General features: G+C 32.5%; 3 protein-coding genes across 4 annotated transcripts in view; 1 reads left to right on the forward strand and 2 right to left on the reverse strand.

Annotated features, from left to right (window-relative positions):
* The window catches only part of LOC111455473 (MACPF domain-containing protein At1g14780), a 5,844-nt gene extending 3,760 nt beyond the window's left edge, over nt 1–2,084 (reverse strand). For both annotated transcript variants that reach the window (XM_023097193.1, XM_023097185.1), the window contains exons 1-2: nt 1,732–2,084; nt 1,388–1,629 (exon numbers count right to left, since the gene is read on the reverse strand). In XM_023097193.1, the coding sequence (XP_022952961.1) occupies nt 1,388–1,629; nt 1,732–1,968 (479 nt within the window). In that variant the 5' untranslated portion in view covers nt 1,969–2,084. The remainder of the gene's footprint in view (nt 1–1,387; nt 1,630–1,731) is intronic.
* A 4,330-nt stretch (nt 2,085–6,414) lies between these two features.
* On the reverse strand, nt 6,415–8,173 carry LOC111456169 (vacuolar iron transporter 1-like). The gene is made up of 4 exons (XM_023097959.1): nt 7,826–8,173; nt 7,666–7,751; nt 6,904–7,018; nt 6,415–6,819 (listed from the first exon to the last, which is right to left on the reverse strand). The coding sequence occupies exons 1-4, from the start codon at nt 8,065–8,067 to the stop codon at nt 6,522–6,524; spliced, it is 741 nt and encodes a 246-aa protein (XP_022953727.1). The 5' UTR covers nt 8,068–8,173; the 3' UTR covers nt 6,415–6,521.
* A 4,776-nt stretch (nt 8,174–12,949) lies between these two features.
* On the forward strand, nt 12,950–15,853 carry LOC111463621 (G-type lectin S-receptor-like serine/threonine-protein kinase At1g34300). Its single transcript, XM_023107643.1, has one exon. It carries the CDS (start codon nt 13,321–13,323, stop codon nt 15,790–15,792), a length of 2,472 nt encoding a protein of 823 aa, XP_022963411.1. The 5' UTR covers nt 12,950–13,320; the 3' UTR covers nt 15,793–15,853.
* The last annotated feature ends 544 nt before the right edge of the window (nt 15,854–16,397 follow it).

The following is a 16,397-nucleotide window of genomic DNA, read 5'->3' on the forward strand; positions in this document are numbered from 1 at the left end:
AAAAAAAAAAAAAAAAAAAAAAAAAAAAAAAAAAAAAAAAAAAAAAAAAAAAAAGATACAAGCACCTCGACAATGAATAAGAACAAGAACACTACCAGTTGAGTTATTTGACCATCAAATCCATTAAAGGAGGGGCTGCTAATAAATTTCTACTCTTGAAATTTGTGAACCAAAAACAAAAGCATACCAGCCATTCGATTAGTTGACTTTCTTGTAAGAATCAAGGCTCCAGATTTGTGTTTATACACCCTTCACCAAACTCTTAACCAATCATTATTGATTGTTATGAAATTAAATATACCCCATTTCTTCGTCTTTTTTCTATGGGTTAATAAATATATTAATAAAATTATAATTTTAGACGCCAATTTAATGATTTGGTCAAACTTTTTTAAAATTTTTTTGTAATTTTGGAAATATTTTAAAATACAGATCGGAAACTAAAGAGAGAAAAAGAAAAAAAATCCAACCACTAGCTGTCCTTGATAGATGAAGGTCGGGTAAGCTTAACAAGTGTTCCCACTTGCTTCAGTCAAGAGCCTTCACCTATTTCACACACCATATTCCTACGTTTTTTCTCACAAAAAATAAAATAAATAAATAAATTTAACAGTTTTTATATTATATTCGCCTATTTGTTAGGGTGATATAAGGAGTACATCTTAATTAAAATAAGATAAAATAAAACAAGTGCTTGTAATTATGGAATTTAAGATTTTAGTATCTTTCCACAATCATTTTGTTATTTACTTACTAACATAACCCTTATTTAAAATCAAATCAAGTGTATCTTTAAAATCATTTTCTTTTTCAATATCATTACTATTAAATTCAAAGTGGTTGACTAAGATAAAGAATTAATCCTGCTTACACTTAAAATTACTATTTAAAACCCACTCACTTTATTTATTTTAAAACATTCATCCAACATTTTAGAATTATTACATATTTTTTATAATATGTTTTTTAAAGTTTAATAATATTTTTAAATAGATTACGATAAAAAAAAAAGTGGTTTAATTATTATTATTTTGTTTTTATTGTAAGATTGGATTAATTCATTTCATTTATTAAAATATTTTCGTTATCTTTCTATTTTAGGAACATTAAATTTTAAAGGAATATATGTTGGATTTTGATAAAAAAAAAATAAATAAATAACGATTTTTAACAGGGAAAAAAATAATAAAAAGTTAATTATATTATTTTAAGCAAAATATGAATTAATTTTTAATATAGAAATATATTAAATTAAAAATTAAGACGCCAACTTAACAAGAAACATGGGGAGACGTGCGAATTAGAAATTAATTTGAATATTGAAATATAATTGAATTTAGTTATTAATTATTTTATAAAACGGTGGAGATAAAATTTGGAATGGTACCTTGCGATGGCGGGGGGATCCCAAGAGGACGGCACGGCGGCGCGGACCTCATCGGAGAGGCGGAGCGGATAGCGATCAATGTGAGCGTTAAAGAGACTGATGAAGTAACCGTCAAGCCCTAAGCATTTGGTGTTCACCGCATCCATCGCCCAACACCCGCTCTGGAATCCGAACATCGCATTGAAGAAACCGGACGGAATTTTTCCTGGAATCGAACATTTCCGATTGAAAAGTTCCGACATCTGCGAATCGCAATCGCCATTGATTCCGATATGAATCGAATTTCAGAAACATCGAAAACAGAGGAGAGGAGAAGAGAATAAGAAATCGATTTAGGGCTTCACCTGATTGAAGTTGAGGATATCAGACTGGTAGCGAGTCCGATCGCCTCGATCGCATTTGATATCGATTGAGACGTCCTTAACAGGGCCGAAGCCAGGAACGATGAGATCTCGTCTCTGCGCTTCGTTGAGCAGGACGAGCCTGTGTTTGCCTTTGCAGTACTTGAGCTTGAAATCGGAGGTCAGATCAAAGCCTTTCCCGAGGCTGGCGAGAGCGGCGTCCACAATTCCATCTCCCATTCTGTTGCTCTGTGTTGAGAAGCAGAGATTAATGGCGGAAGGAGATTATCTTCTCCTGTTTCTTATTCTCTCACTCAATGCAAATTTTGTTGACGAGGTCATCCCTTTTTTTTTTTTCTTTTTTTTATTTGCTTAGTCAATTAAACGACTTCAAATTTTATTATTCTTTATATTATATTAAAATAAAATAACTTCTTTTGCTTTCTCACCATTTTTTATAAATAGTAATTCATTTAAGTTAGGCACCAATTTAAAAGGAAAACTATAATAATAAAATCTGGAGGTATTTAAGTAAATATGTTTTTTAAAATTCTTTAAAATTTTATAATTATATCAGGCCAATGTATTATTATCATTTTAAGGTTCGATAGTCAAATTTCTACTCCCGCAATTATTGGACTAAAAAAATTCATTTTTTCACTCATTATGGTCAAAAGAAGAATTAGCTAAGGTAGAAATGAGAACTAGAAAAAGAAGGGATTGACCAAAGTTGTCCCGAAGTTTGAAGATTCTTGGTATCATCTGCTCGACTTAGCTTAATCTTCCTTTTGACTTAAATTGTAAAGAAAGTTATCGAGCTTTTCTATTAAAATATCAAGAAAATTTAACATTTGTTGGGTGAAAAATCGTACTTAAATAAGAATTTTATGTATATGACTTACGTTTACGAGTTCAAAAGTTTGAATTAATATAGCTAGCAAAATTAATAAAGTTGCACCATCGACCAATCAAATTTATGTATCGATCGATACAAAACTCTCTAAAACTATTTGAACATAGTTCGTTCTAATCAAACGTCTTTATTAAGTATACTATCCAAGCTTGCCAATGAAGTTGACACAAGAGGCCAATGTGAACGTGAAAGAGGCCAATGTGAAATTTGTAGTTAGTCAAGTTTCTAGTGGTAGAAAAAGACAAATAGTATCGCTTGTGTGAAAGATAGGAAGCAAACACACTTTATTATAAAGGGACAATACGTTAGGTCCTACAAGAAAACTTTTGTCGTGTATACATAAAATACCCATAAATCGACCTTTTGTGTGTGTGATAGTATTATCTGGATAGCTCGATAGCATAAATGTTGAAAATATTATCATAAATTTGAATTCTCCTACTATTATGTCTTAAAAAATGTTTTATTTTAACACAACTCTTTCCATACATATCTTAATTCATTTACGAATGGCTCTTTTTGAAGACTTATTCAATAAATTGATTAAAGAAGTCAAAACACATCTTCGTTATTTAAATGTTGATTGTAAAACCTACTCTTCATATATATTATTAGTCCCTTGATGTGCATAATATGAGTACATGTTAACTACATGTCGAGCTATATTTACTTTGTTTTTTAACTAATATGAATTGATGTATAACGACTCATGTCCAAAATTTAGATCAGAATTTTGATAACCCTAACATTTCTCTGCAACATGGTCATGTTATTCTTATCTTAAATTATTTTTATGAGCGAAGACTATTCTCATAAACTAATACGAGTTCTTTTAGTATATCTTGTACTCACTCAAATGTTTTATGAGCGAGTACTATTTTCATAGACAATCATATTTAACTTGAAGTTCTTATGATTGAGATACTGAGGAAAAAAAAACACACACACACACAAACAGATTGTTGATATAAGTAATAGCTATAACTTCTCTTAACAATTTCTTAATCATCATTTCATAACCTTATAACCCGTCTTATTGATTGATTCATATTTCTCTTTTTTGTAACTCAAATGTAATAGAATAAAAATTGACAAATGTACGAACACAACGCAAGTCAAGTCAAGTAAAACGGACTTTCAATTGGCAAACACAAAAGCTTCATGATTTTGTGGTCTTTTTTCCATTCAAGTCTTTAGCTTTTGTAATGGTTTGAAGACAAGTTCCAAACTTTATAGTTATGATGTGATTGTTTGTGTATAATAATGGCTACTACACAGCATGTTCATATATCATATTTGAGTACCCATTTAAAAGTAGAGTAAGGAACATACCCATCATTTAAAATTCTAAATAAATATTTGTATTCAATAAAATGAATCAAATTCCCAACATTTGTTATAATATAGATGAACAGAAATGTGAAAGGAACTAAAACATATGATTGGCCCCATCCATATTATTCTAAAACTATATTAAATTATTTTATGACATTTATATGATATATAAGTGGAGTTAAAATTATTTAATACCAAACCCAAAATATAAATTAATAAAATCAAGGGGGCTGTTTGCAAATCACACTTTTAACTTCCAAACTTTTGGCTATAATTTTATAATATAGCAGATTATATTTTATTTTAAAAAAAAATCATTAGTAATGAATCCTCCAAACACAATTTTTTTTTAATTCTTTTAATGATTCCTTAATATTAACATTTACATTTTTCAAACAAATATGTGAGAAGGATATTCATATGACTTGATAATCTAATCTGTCTGAACTATCGATACTCAATTTAAATTAACGAAAATTGAATGGAGTTAGATTTTTTTTTTCTTCTAATTAGGATTAGGTTGAATTTTTAAAAAATCTAAAAATTCATGTCATTTTGGAGATTGACATGTTTTTAGTTGGATTGACTCGAAAATAAGTTTACAATCTAATCCAGTCATACTCTACTCTTAAGATTATTATAAAAATTAAGAACCATAGATGTTTGATACGAGATTTATGAGATTTTAGTTGTTAATGTAAGTGGATAAATATGTGTTAAGGATATTTAATACTAAATTATAATTTATTATATATATCATATTTGATATTTTATTAAAGGTAAATATTTAGAGATTTGCCCCTTATAACCCGTCTTATAACCCGTTTCTATATATTGTTCTAAATAAATAAAAAATAAAGTTGATATTATATAAAAATAAAGAGTGAGCAATGAATGTGAAAAGGAGTAAGTAGAAAAATTACCATTATGTGTGAAAGGAGGAAAGGAAGTCTATGTAGACACACAAGTCTTTGCTTTGAAATTTGGAGTGTAATTAATTTAGGATAAATTTTTATGGGTTCTCCTTTTTTCTATTTTTAAAATGTAAAATAATGGTTAGTTTTAAATGTTTTTATTATGATTATAATTTTCCAAATATCTTGGTATTTTCACGTTCTTCTTTTGACTTTGATGTAATATCAAAATCTTCGTCCATAATTCAAATTTCATACTCTACGATTCGGATGAGAGCGGTTTAGATGGCGCTCATCACGAGTTTAAGGTACTTTATAGGTCTCTTTTTTGCTCGTTAATAATAATTTTACTTATTTATTTTCTATGTTACAAAATTGAATTTGTTTACGACCTATTTCTTCCGAGTTTATTTTAGGTTGTTGTTCAATAACAATTTTTAAAAAGTTTTTAAATCTAATTTGAAAATTTTTAAAAAATTCCTTACAAAATTGAAAATATATATATATATTTTTTTTACCTATTCATCCTAATTAAATAATTAAATACATTTAAGATATTTAAAGTTAATTAATTAAAAAAATTTAATAGTTAATTTCAATCATTTTAATATTTATTATAAAAATAAATTAAAATGTAGATTTAAACAAATTTTTATTTATTTATTATAATTGGTTAAGTATTAATTTTGGTAAACTAAGGTTAGTTAGTTAATTAATTAATTCACTATATTGAAAATACAATTACAAATAAAAATATAAGCAAATTAAGAAAGGGAAACAAAAAAGAAAACTCATGATTTTGTAACGGCATTGAATACTATAATAATAAATGATTATTGGGAATACATTATTTCCTAATATTTATTTACTAACCTTTAAACTCTAAATTTTAAATATGTGTGGCAAATTACAAGAAGGGGTAGTACGTTGCTAGTTCGATTTATGTCTCCTCCATCTTGTTTCTTTATGTTCCGTAAGAGATGTGTTTTAAAATCGTGAGGTTAACGACGATACACAATGGGCCAAAGTGGATAAAATCTGTTGGTAGTGGTCTTAGGCTGTTACAAATGGTATTAGAGTAAGATACTGCGTGGTGTGCTAGTGAAGATGCTGGGTCTCCGAGAGGGGTAGATTGTGAGATCTCACATCAATTCGAGAGGGGAACGAAACATTCTTAATAAGGGTGTGGAAACATCTCCATAAGAGACGCGTTAGTGAGTTTGAGCTGTCACAAATAGTATCAGAGCCACACACTGCATGGTGTGCTAGCGTGGATGCTAGCCCCCAAAGGGGTAGATTGTGAGATCGTACAAAACACTCAAACCTCTCCTTAAGAGACATATCTTAAAACGGTGAGGTTGATAGTTTGTGAGATTATAGGAAACATTCCTTATAAGAATGTCTAAGGGTGTGGAAACCTCTCACTAAGAAATGCGTTTCAAACCGTAAAGTTGACAGTAATAAATAACGAGCATGGACCAAAACAACAATATTCGTTAATAGTAAACTTACAATAAACCATACTAAACATATTTTAAATTTTGAAATCAATTGATTGGCTTGTTTTATAATGATTAGAGAGCATTTACACAGCCACAGCCAAGTTTTATTAGGAATAATAGGCTTCACAACTAGACACGAAACGCCTTTGCAATAAGGAAAGCAGCGGCGGATGCAATGGCTCCAATAAACGCTGTTTGTAAGGCACTCATTATGGGACGATTGCCAGTGAAATGCCCCTTTGCAAACCCGAACACTAGCAGTGCTATTATGGTTACTATCACAGAGGCAACCACACCATCTTCAGCTGCCTCGAACACCATGTATGGCGACAACGGCACCAACCCTCCTATTATGTACGACACCGCTATTGTCATTGCGCTAATTACAGCCCTCTTTGGGTCTGGCTTTTCCAAACCCAGTTCAAATCTGCGCCCATCATCAACACTCTTAATTACTTTACATCATCATTTAAACAAACCCCTTTTGTGAATTTAAACAAACCTCACTTACTTCATCATGAAATCAACCCATGCTTCAGGGTTCCTTCTAAGAGCTGCAACCACTGGCTCATATTCATGGGCTTCAACACCATATTGTGCCAAGATATCTGCTACTTCAGCCGCCTCTGAAATTATTAAATCACAATTAACTCTTAATCCATAATTAAATAAGCAATTCTGTTGAAAATCACATTTGCTAATTAAGAGTAGATCATGGATTTATAACTAAATAGTATCAGATCCACACTCTTATCTCAGCTCGGTCAATAGAATCATAAGTGTCGAACAAAAAAATTGTGAGCCTCGAAGATTTAGCCAAAGATGACTCAAGTGTCGAACAAAAGGTGTACTTTGTTCGAGGGCTCTAGAGAAGGAGTCAAGCCTCGATTAAGGGGAGATTGCTCGAGAGCTTCAGAGAAGGAGACCTCAAGGGAGGTTCTATGGTATACTTTGTTCGAGGAGAGGATGGTTGAGGATTACTTATTATTAGAAGTAGTCTCACGTTCATTAATTAAGAGGAATATCATAGGTTTATAAGTAAAGAATACTATCTCTATACGTAGAGGCGTTTTGGAGAAATCAAAAGTAAAGCCACTAAAACTTAGCAGACGCGTTTTAAAGCCTTGAGGGGAAGCCTGAAAGGGAAAATCCAAAGAGGACAATATCGGCTAGCGGTGGATCTAGGTCGTTACATGCTCAAACTGGACTATATCATGTCATTGCAGATGGTCGTGATTTCTATCATTAACAAAGCCAGTTAAGGCTAAATTACCTGTGTCTGGAACCTCAATCACCTCTTCTTGTTCCCTCTTCAGTTCTCTCATGTAATGATCCGCTTCACTTTTAGCGGCAAGGTATCTGAAAATGCAAAAATTTGATCCTTTTAACAGTTATTTGGGATTTTAGTCCTAAAATGTAGGAACATTGCATACCCGCCGAGTCCCATGGAGATGGCTCCGGCAGCAACTTCAGCAATGCCAGCAATGAGGATGATGCTGGAGGTAACATTGGCACCGGACAGCCCCGCTGCGAGGGCAAAGGGCACGGTGAGGCCATCGGAGACGCCGATGATAATGTCGCGGACGACTTCGCTGGACATGAAGTGCTTCTCCTCATGGTGTTGGATGAGAAGCCTCTGCTTCTCAGGGTCTAAGGAGGCAGCAGCTTCCCCCATTATGGTGCTGGAAGGTGCTGGAAGGAAATGGGGAAGTGGGTGTGAAGAAAAAGCAAGAAAATGGTCAGATTTATAGCAGAAAAGGTGTGGTGTGCAGAGATGGGACTGGATCTCTCTGTTTTAAAGAGAAGAAAAGTTGTCAAAAACAAATTGAAACTCAAAAACTAATGTTAATGACACATTTTCTTAAGTAGAAGGATTTAATTTTGGTATGTGGTACGATTTATGGTAACAAATATGTTACAAATTTGTTTGAGATATCTACTAATTGGGTAGAAAAATGAAAACTGAACCGATTGGGTTAGAATTCATTTAAGAAATTGAAGAGATGAAAATGTTAGGCAGAGGCTCCACTGGGCGGGCGTGTGCTACCCACAAGCCTTAAATCATAAGCTTAAGGCGTGTGCTACACACAAGCCCTGCCATTTTCAGGACCAAAAACCCACTCCAAATTGTTACCAAATTAAACCTTTCACATTTTTCCTTTTTTTTTTTCTTTTTCGAATAAATTAATTAATTAAAACCATTTAAAATATTATTTTTAAATAAAGAAATATATTATTATTATTAAAAAAAAAATAAAAAAAAATAAAAACTGATGGTGAAAAAGATTAGGAGAGAGTGGAGTGGGAAAAAGTAGTGTATAATGAAAGGGTGTAAGTGTGACCCCAGTGGGTAGTGGATTGGTTACCTGGTGTTTGTTCTTTTTGGCTCATAAAACTTTAAACCTTCTGGAATCCGAATCTTTTTGTGCTATATATATTTTGATAGATATTATTATATTGATTAATTATTTATGATCGGCCCTTTATTTGAGATCTCACCCCGAATGCATGAAACAAAATATTCTTTATAAGAGTAGAAATCTCTCCCTAACAAATGCGTAATAAACTAAAACAGACATTATCTACTAGTGGTGGACTTGAGTCGTTACAAATTATATTAGACCTAGACACTGAGCTATGTGCCAACAAGGGGAATGAAACATTTTTTTTATTAAGTATACGAAGCATAAGGGTGTGGAAACCTTTTCCTAATACACTATTTAAAAGGCTAATGACGATATTTAACAAGTTAAAAGTTAAACCTATTGAACAACTTGGGTGTTAGGGTCATAAAATTGAAGCTATATGGCACGATAAATAGAAAAAGAAATTATAATAGTTAAATAGTTTGATGTTGAATAAAGGTATAAACTTAAAAAAAGGGTTACGAAACTTTAGTTGCAGTAGACAAAAAAGTGAAGGGAAAGGAGTGTGGGCAGCACGTTGTGATATGAAGAAAGGCAATGGCTATGACACAACACTTTTAAGCGTTTTGTCTGCAACTAAAGCAAATGAATGCTTTGCAGCTGTCTATCAAAAAGAAAAAAAAAAAGAAAAAAAAAAAAAAAAAAAAAAAAAAAAAAAAAAAAAACCCAAATGCTCAAATTTTCAATTTCACTATTCCGATGCATGTGATCAACTTATCGGAAGTAATTACGCCTTCCATGATCGAGTAATTAGCTACCAAAATCATCATATAAGGTACTGTCTATGTTTTATTCTTAATTCTAGGAGAGGAAGTGGAGTTTTGATTTTCGCTCACAAATATTTGAGCTAATTGATCAAGGGTTCTAAGTCTCGGTTAGAGTCGAGCTAGATGAACCTTTTATTTTAAAAGACAATGAAATTGGTCTGTTAATTTCTATAATTTTACTACGCATATGTGTATTTTCAATATTTAAACGTTATTTACCTTTGGGCTTTGACTAATGAACATCCCAGGCCCAGGCCCAAACCCAGTGAATTAAAGCCCAGATATTAAGTGAACTGTTAATGCAAGTGAGAAGGGCAGCAAGGGAATTTTATTTATTCTCCATTCTTTTGTTTTAATTTATTTTTTTATTTTTACTTTAAAATTGTATTCAAATTATAATTTTATTATTAAAAAAAATTATTTTTGATCCCTGAATTTTTAGCAATGGATTCATTTGGTCCTTAAGAAAATGACACTTCTTTTCTTAATTTCTATGTTTTATGAAATAGGTTGAAAATGCCCGTCAAATATATATATATATATATATTAATTTAGAGTCCGAGAATATGCAAAAATACAATTAATATTTTCAATATCATTGTCAATTAATATATAATGGAAATATTAACTAACTTGACGTTGCTTTATCATTCTCTTTTTTTTTTTTTTAATGTTTGAATTTGTTACAAATATTTTATCTATTTAATAAAATTTTCAATTATGAATTGATGTTCGGTATCTTTATAGATATGATACGACAAGTAAACTCTTATTTTAATTCAAACAAATTTCATTAATTTTTATAATTTCTATAATATTTTTTTTAAGGTTTTGTCAACCTTCACATCAATATCAATATTTTCATTAAATATTTATTTTGTAAAAATTGGTAGGGGTGACATTTGGCCATAAAGACAAACATATATTACAAGAAAAAAAAAAAACTAAATTAATGAAAAAAAAAAAAAAAACAGCTTAGAATAAAATCTGGTTGATCATACACAAAACAAAGAAGAGAAAAATAATTGAATTTTATAATTGATATGATAAGTTAAATGTGTAATCATGGCCAAATTTTGGCAACCATTATTAAAAAATTTAATTATAGTTTAATTGAGCGATTCATTTACTAATTTAAACAAAACATTTATATCTCATTTAATTTAGTAACTGATTTCCATTTTTACAATTAAATTAGGAATTTAAAACCTTTTTTTTAAACAAATTACTGTCTTATTCTAATAATTAAAACACGTTAGACTAATTTTTTTTATTTCTTAATAAACTATTTAACGGACCATGTGAATATAATCTCTCTAGAGTTAAAAAGGATATAAATTATTAATGAATTTTAGTATTTCACTAATATATTTTTTTAAAGATTTTTAATTTATTTAAGTTTATATCTTACGAAGTTGTAGAGTTGTCTCGCGTGCATGTTATCTGTATAAACAAGACTTGAAAAATAGAGTAAAAAGAACATTTGTGCTTTCTTTTAACTAAAAGTTAAGTTTATTTGCAAGTTTAGAATCATTCAAGATTAATGTGATCAAATTTACCTGTAAAGTGATTCTGTAACGGCCCAAGCCCTCCTGTTAGCAAATATTATCCTCTTTGGGTTTTTAATTGTGGAGTGATTATGTAACGGCCCAAGCCCACTACTAGCAGATATTGTCCTTTTTGGGATTTCTCTTTCGGGGTTCCCCAAAATTTTTAAAATAAGTATGCTAGCGAGAGATTTCCACTTATTTATTGGAATGTTTCCGTTTTCCTCCACAACCGATGTGATCTCATGAATTTAAATCTAAAAAAAGTGTTCTTACCTTAAGATATTTGATAAATAATATAATTCAACAAGATTGTTAAGATCAAATTTCTAAAAGTTGCAATAATTTGGAACGAATAGAAATTTTAGCATTTGTGAACTAAAGCTTAGTTGAATTTATTAGTATGAAAGGTCGAGTTTCCTTGTGTGCGTGTATATATATATAATATATTGCTAGTTGGTTTAAAATAAGGAAAAAAAAAAAAAAAAAAAAAAAAACTCAACTAAACAATATCTAATGACCCATTTCAATAATTGGCCATCAATTTGTAATTGTTTATTAATAAAATAGATCACTGTTATTCTTCAACTTTTTATTTTAATTTTCGAAGTCTTTTTTTTACAGAAAATTTCAATGTTTGTCGCATTTACGACATAATAATTATAATATACTAAGTTTGAATTTTGCAGCAATTAAATCCTTTGAATTTTTAAATTATTATTCTTTGAGTTTGTAATAAAAGATAAATAGACATATTTAAAATCATTAATAAAAATACACATAAATTTTATACTTTATCTTTTATCTAAAACCATCGGAGTACTTTAAAAAATTTCAATACTCTTAAACTAAAAAAAAAAAAAAAAATCTAAAAAAATACACTTACAATTAGTTTTCGATAGAAATAGTTATCACTTTATTTTAAAAATACTCTTGAACTTTTAATAATGTTTAAAATGTAACAACTTGAAATTTTTTACTTAATTTAAGGTTATACATATCATGAACATTAAATGCAAAAATACTTTATTTAAATTTCTATAAAACGTCATGTTCATCTTAAAACATAGTCATGAACTTACGTGTTTCGAAAACACTTTTAAATGTGACATAACAAAAGAAAGTAAACATTTAAGTTTAAATTATTATTCATTAAATATAATATTACTATAGTTTCTTTACTGGTTTGTATATACCATCTTTTTATTTTCGTATCAGCAATATTTTTATTTTCTATTTTGTTTTTGTTTTTTTCTTTCGAAAACTATCATTTTAGGGTTGAGATGAGATAAGTGGGGAAATGATGAAAGGTTAGTGGATAGGAAGGTGGGGAAGGGTTGTTTTATTTATTTATTATTTTTTTTATATATAATTTTTTATTTGTTTATTTATTTATTTAGTTTGTTACATGAAAAAAAAAATACTCTTAAATTTTAAAAAGTTTCAAAAATATCCTTAAATTTTAATTTAAAAAATTAGGTGATTATTTTCATACTTTTTAATGTTAATTTTTTAAAGTTTATGAATATTTTGAAAATGTAATCTATTTTAAGTTGGAAGGTATTTTTCAAAATTAAAAAATATTAATTAAAGTTTAGAAAATTTAAATGTATTTTGAAACTTCTTTTTCTAAATCTAAATTATATAAAAATATTTTTAAAAATTAATGGTAATATTAAAATTCCTCAAAATTAAAGAATACTTTTAAGAAAAAGGTAAAAGTAAAAGATATTTTATTTTTATTTTTCTTCTTCTTCAAGTTCGTTAAACACGGAAGAAAATATGAATAAAATATGAAGCCTGTGGATGTGGTTAAAAAAAAAATAAAAAATGATATAAAATGTTAAAAAGTAATAAATAAATGTAGGCGCTGCGGCCAAGGTTGAAAGCCTACTCGTCACTCGAGGGAGCTGCGGCGAAGGCCTGCTTGACGAAGCTGCCATGAAGGCCTGTGAATGGATGAGAGAGACACGAACAGATGAGAGAGAAACTCGTGTTTCCCCACATGCTCCATTTTTCAGTCATTCCATCATCACAACTTCAAAAACCGCCGGCGGCGTTGTGTGATTCTAATTCTTCTTCAAAATTATTAACAAATCCTTAGTTGACCATACGTATTTCTTCTATCTTCTTCAACCACCAATTAAATCTCCATGCCTTTTACTCGCTGATTCCTCGACCCTTAACAATGTCTCTCCTTCTCGCCCTCTCTGCTCTTTTCCTTCTCTTCTTCACATCTCCGGCCGCTTCCCAGTCGCCGCCGAATCCCCGCAATTTCTCCGCCTTCTCAATCTCTCAATCCCCATGGCGTCCAACCCAAAATCTCCTTCTTCTTTCCCCCAATTCCCTTTTCGCCGCCGGCTTCCGGCAACTCCCAGGAAACTCCAATCTCTTCCTCTTCTCTGTTTGGTACTTCAACATCTCGACAGACGCTGTCGTTTGGTCTGCCAATCGTCTTTCTCCAGTCAACCGTTCGGCGGCTCTCACCATCACTGCCTCAGGCCAGCTCCATCTTGATGACGGCTCCGGCCGCAATCTCTGGCCTTCAAACGCTGTTTCAGTGAATTCAAATTCGACCAAATTAATCCTTCGCAATGATGGTGATTTGATTTATGCTACATGGGAAAGCTTCCAATTCCCCACCAACACCATTTTGCCCAATCAGACATTGAACGGAACCACTATAGTCTCCAACAACGGCAAATATGCGTTTGAGAAATCCGTGAATTTGACGTTTGATAAATTGATGTACTGGAATTCCGGCAACCCCTTCAAGGATTTTGAAAATAATGGCAAAATCAACAGAGATAATCAAAACGCGATTTACCCAAATGATTATAACATGACCCGGCTGAGGAAATTGGTTGTTGACGATGACGGGAACCTCAAGATTTTCAGCTTCAACCCGATTCCCCGGCGGTGGGATGTGGTTTGGCAAGCGCACGTAGAGTTGTGTCAGATCTATGGCACTTGTGGCTCAAATTCTATCTGTATGAGTAGTGGCAGTTACAATTCCACCTACTGCGTCTGCGCTCCCGGATTCAGCCCTGATCCTCGTGGCGGAGCACGGCGAGGATGCCGTCGGAAACTCAACATATCGAAGAAAGTTAAGTTTCTTCCGCTCGATTTTGTAAATTTCAGAGGTGGGGTTCAACAAATTTCCCTGCAAACCCCAAATATTTCAGTCTGTGAAGCGAATTGCTTGAAGAATTCGAGCTGCGTGGGGTATACATTCACCTACGACGGCAGCTCCCAGTGTGGACTTCAGCTAGACAATTTGTCGAACGGGTTGTGGTCGCCAGGGATGAAGATAGCTGCCTTCGTAAAGGTCGACAATTCGGAAACAGATCGGTCAAATTTCACTGGAATGATGTACAAACTCCAATCGACATGCCCAATCCGCATCAGCCTCCGGCCGCCGCCGGACAACACAGACAACACCACCAGAAACATATGGATAATCGTCACTATATTCATCGCGGAACTAATTTCCGGAGCGGTTTTCTTCTGTGCATTCTTGAAGAGATTTATAAAATACAGAGACATGGCTCGCACGCTTGGTCTAGAATCACTCCCCGCCGGTGGGCCGAAACGGTTCACTTACGACGAGCTGAAAACAGCCACCAACGACTTCTCGAACAGCGTCGGAAAAGGGGGATTTGGCGAAGTCTTCAAAGGGGAGTTGCCGGACAAACGTGTCATCGCCGTTAAGTGCTTGAAGAACATCACTGGCGGCGATGGCGACTTTTGGTCAGAAGTCACCATCATCGCCAGAATGCACCATCTCAATTTGCTTCGATTGTGGGGATTCTGCGCCGAGAAGGGTCAAAGAATGTTAGTCTATGAGTACATCCCCAATGGATCCCTCGACAAATTCCTCTTCGCCAAGCCTCCACCGTCCGATTCAACCGATACAGATCAAGAAACGGCATCTCTCGATTGGGGTATCCGATACCGAATCGCCATTGGAGTCGCCAGAGCAATCGCATACCTACACGAGGAATGTCTGGAATGGGTGCTACACCGAGACATAAAACCCGAAAACATCCTTCTAGACAACGATTTCTGCCCGAAATTATCCGATTTCGGGCTGTCAAAACTGAGGAAAAACGACGAGACGGCGGTGAGTATGTCTCGAATCAGAGGGACGCCCGGTTACGTGGCGCCAGAGCTCGTGAAATTGGGTTCGCATTCGATCACGACAAAGGCGGATGTGTACAGTTTCGGAATGGTGCTACTCGAGATTATCAGTGGGACCAGAAATTTCGATACGAAAGGATTAGCGGTGGAGAGCGCATTTTGGTACTTCCCGAGTTGGGCGTTCGAGAAGGCGTTCGTGGAAGAGAAAATCGAGGAAGTTTTGGACAGTCGGATTAGGAATCAGTACGACAGTGGAGCCCATTTCGGCATTGTTAATCGTATGGTGCAGACAGCGATGTGGTGCCTTCATAACCAGCCCGAGATGAGGCCGCCGATGGGGAAGGTCGTCAAGATGTTGGAAGGGAAGTTGGAGATTCCACTTCCAGAAAAGCCCTCAATTTACTTTCTTTCAGAAGGGCAGGAAGGTCATAAACAGCCTATGGGCGATGTGGTCCAGTCGGTCAATTCAATCCATCCCACCAAACTTGATTATAGTTCAGCTTCTGATAAATCCTCATAAACATGAATGTTGTATCAATTTGTGATTATAAAATGTTTAATAAATATAGATTTATTATTAAGATTTTGTCCTAAGATTAGAGGGTCCTTGTCTTTTTTTTTGTTTGACTTCTTACCTTAAAAATTTATATAATTAAAAATGTTAAATATAAGTTAGCTCCATCAATACCTCTATCTTTTGGATGTTAAATGTGTGCCAATCATCCCGTAAGTTAGCTTCTACCAGTATTTGTGTGGACAGTTTTTTTTACTGTTACATTAGTTTCATCTTTTTACATTTGTCTGAGGCAAAAAAAAATTACCCCTTCAAATCTTTTTCATTTTAAATAAAACTATTAATACTTTATTTCTTTCCCAAACATAAATAACCAAAGATTTGCTATCTCTTTCAAATATGAATTATTCTGTTTCATACAAATAACTTAATTATTATTTAATAAAATTATGAGTGGAAAAACATTACCTTCTCGGCCGGTAACATTTATTGGGACGACACAAGAGGATAGGTCTCCTCACTAGCTAGTTAACTCATAGTTGACTATATTATCCATGGTCATATCAAATGCAATAATCACATTAATATTTTTTTAATTAAGTACGATTATT

Source organism: Cucurbita moschata, unplaced genomic scaffold (genome assembly GCF_002738365.1).
Source record: "Cucurbita moschata cultivar Rifu unplaced genomic scaffold, Cmos_1.0 Cmo_Scf00002, whole genome shotgun sequence".
Taxonomy (NCBI): Eukaryota; Viridiplantae; Streptophyta; class Magnoliopsida; order Cucurbitales; family Cucurbitaceae; genus Cucurbita; species Cucurbita moschata.

What these genes read in the sequence shown, in the direction of transcription:
- LOC111463621 (XM_023107643.1), top strand. Translation starts at nt 13,321, where the DNA reads ATGTCTCTCCTTCTCGCCCTCTCTGCTCTTTTCCTTCTCTTCTTCACA.
- LOC111456169 (XM_023097959.1), bottom strand. Translation starts at nt 8,067, where the DNA reads ATGGGGGAAGCTGCTGCCTCCTTAGACCCTGAGAAGCAGAGGCTTCTC. An exon ending in ATCTCCATGGGACTCGGCGG is followed by an intron (nt 7,752 to 7,825) that starts GTATGCAATGTT and finishes TTGCATTTTCAG; the next exon opens with ATACCTTGCCGCTAAAAGTG. An exon ending in TGGGTTGATTTCATGATGAA is followed by an intron (nt 6,820 to 6,903) that starts GTAAGTGAGGTT and finishes TGATGGGCGCAG; the next exon opens with ATTTGAACTGGGTTTGGAAA.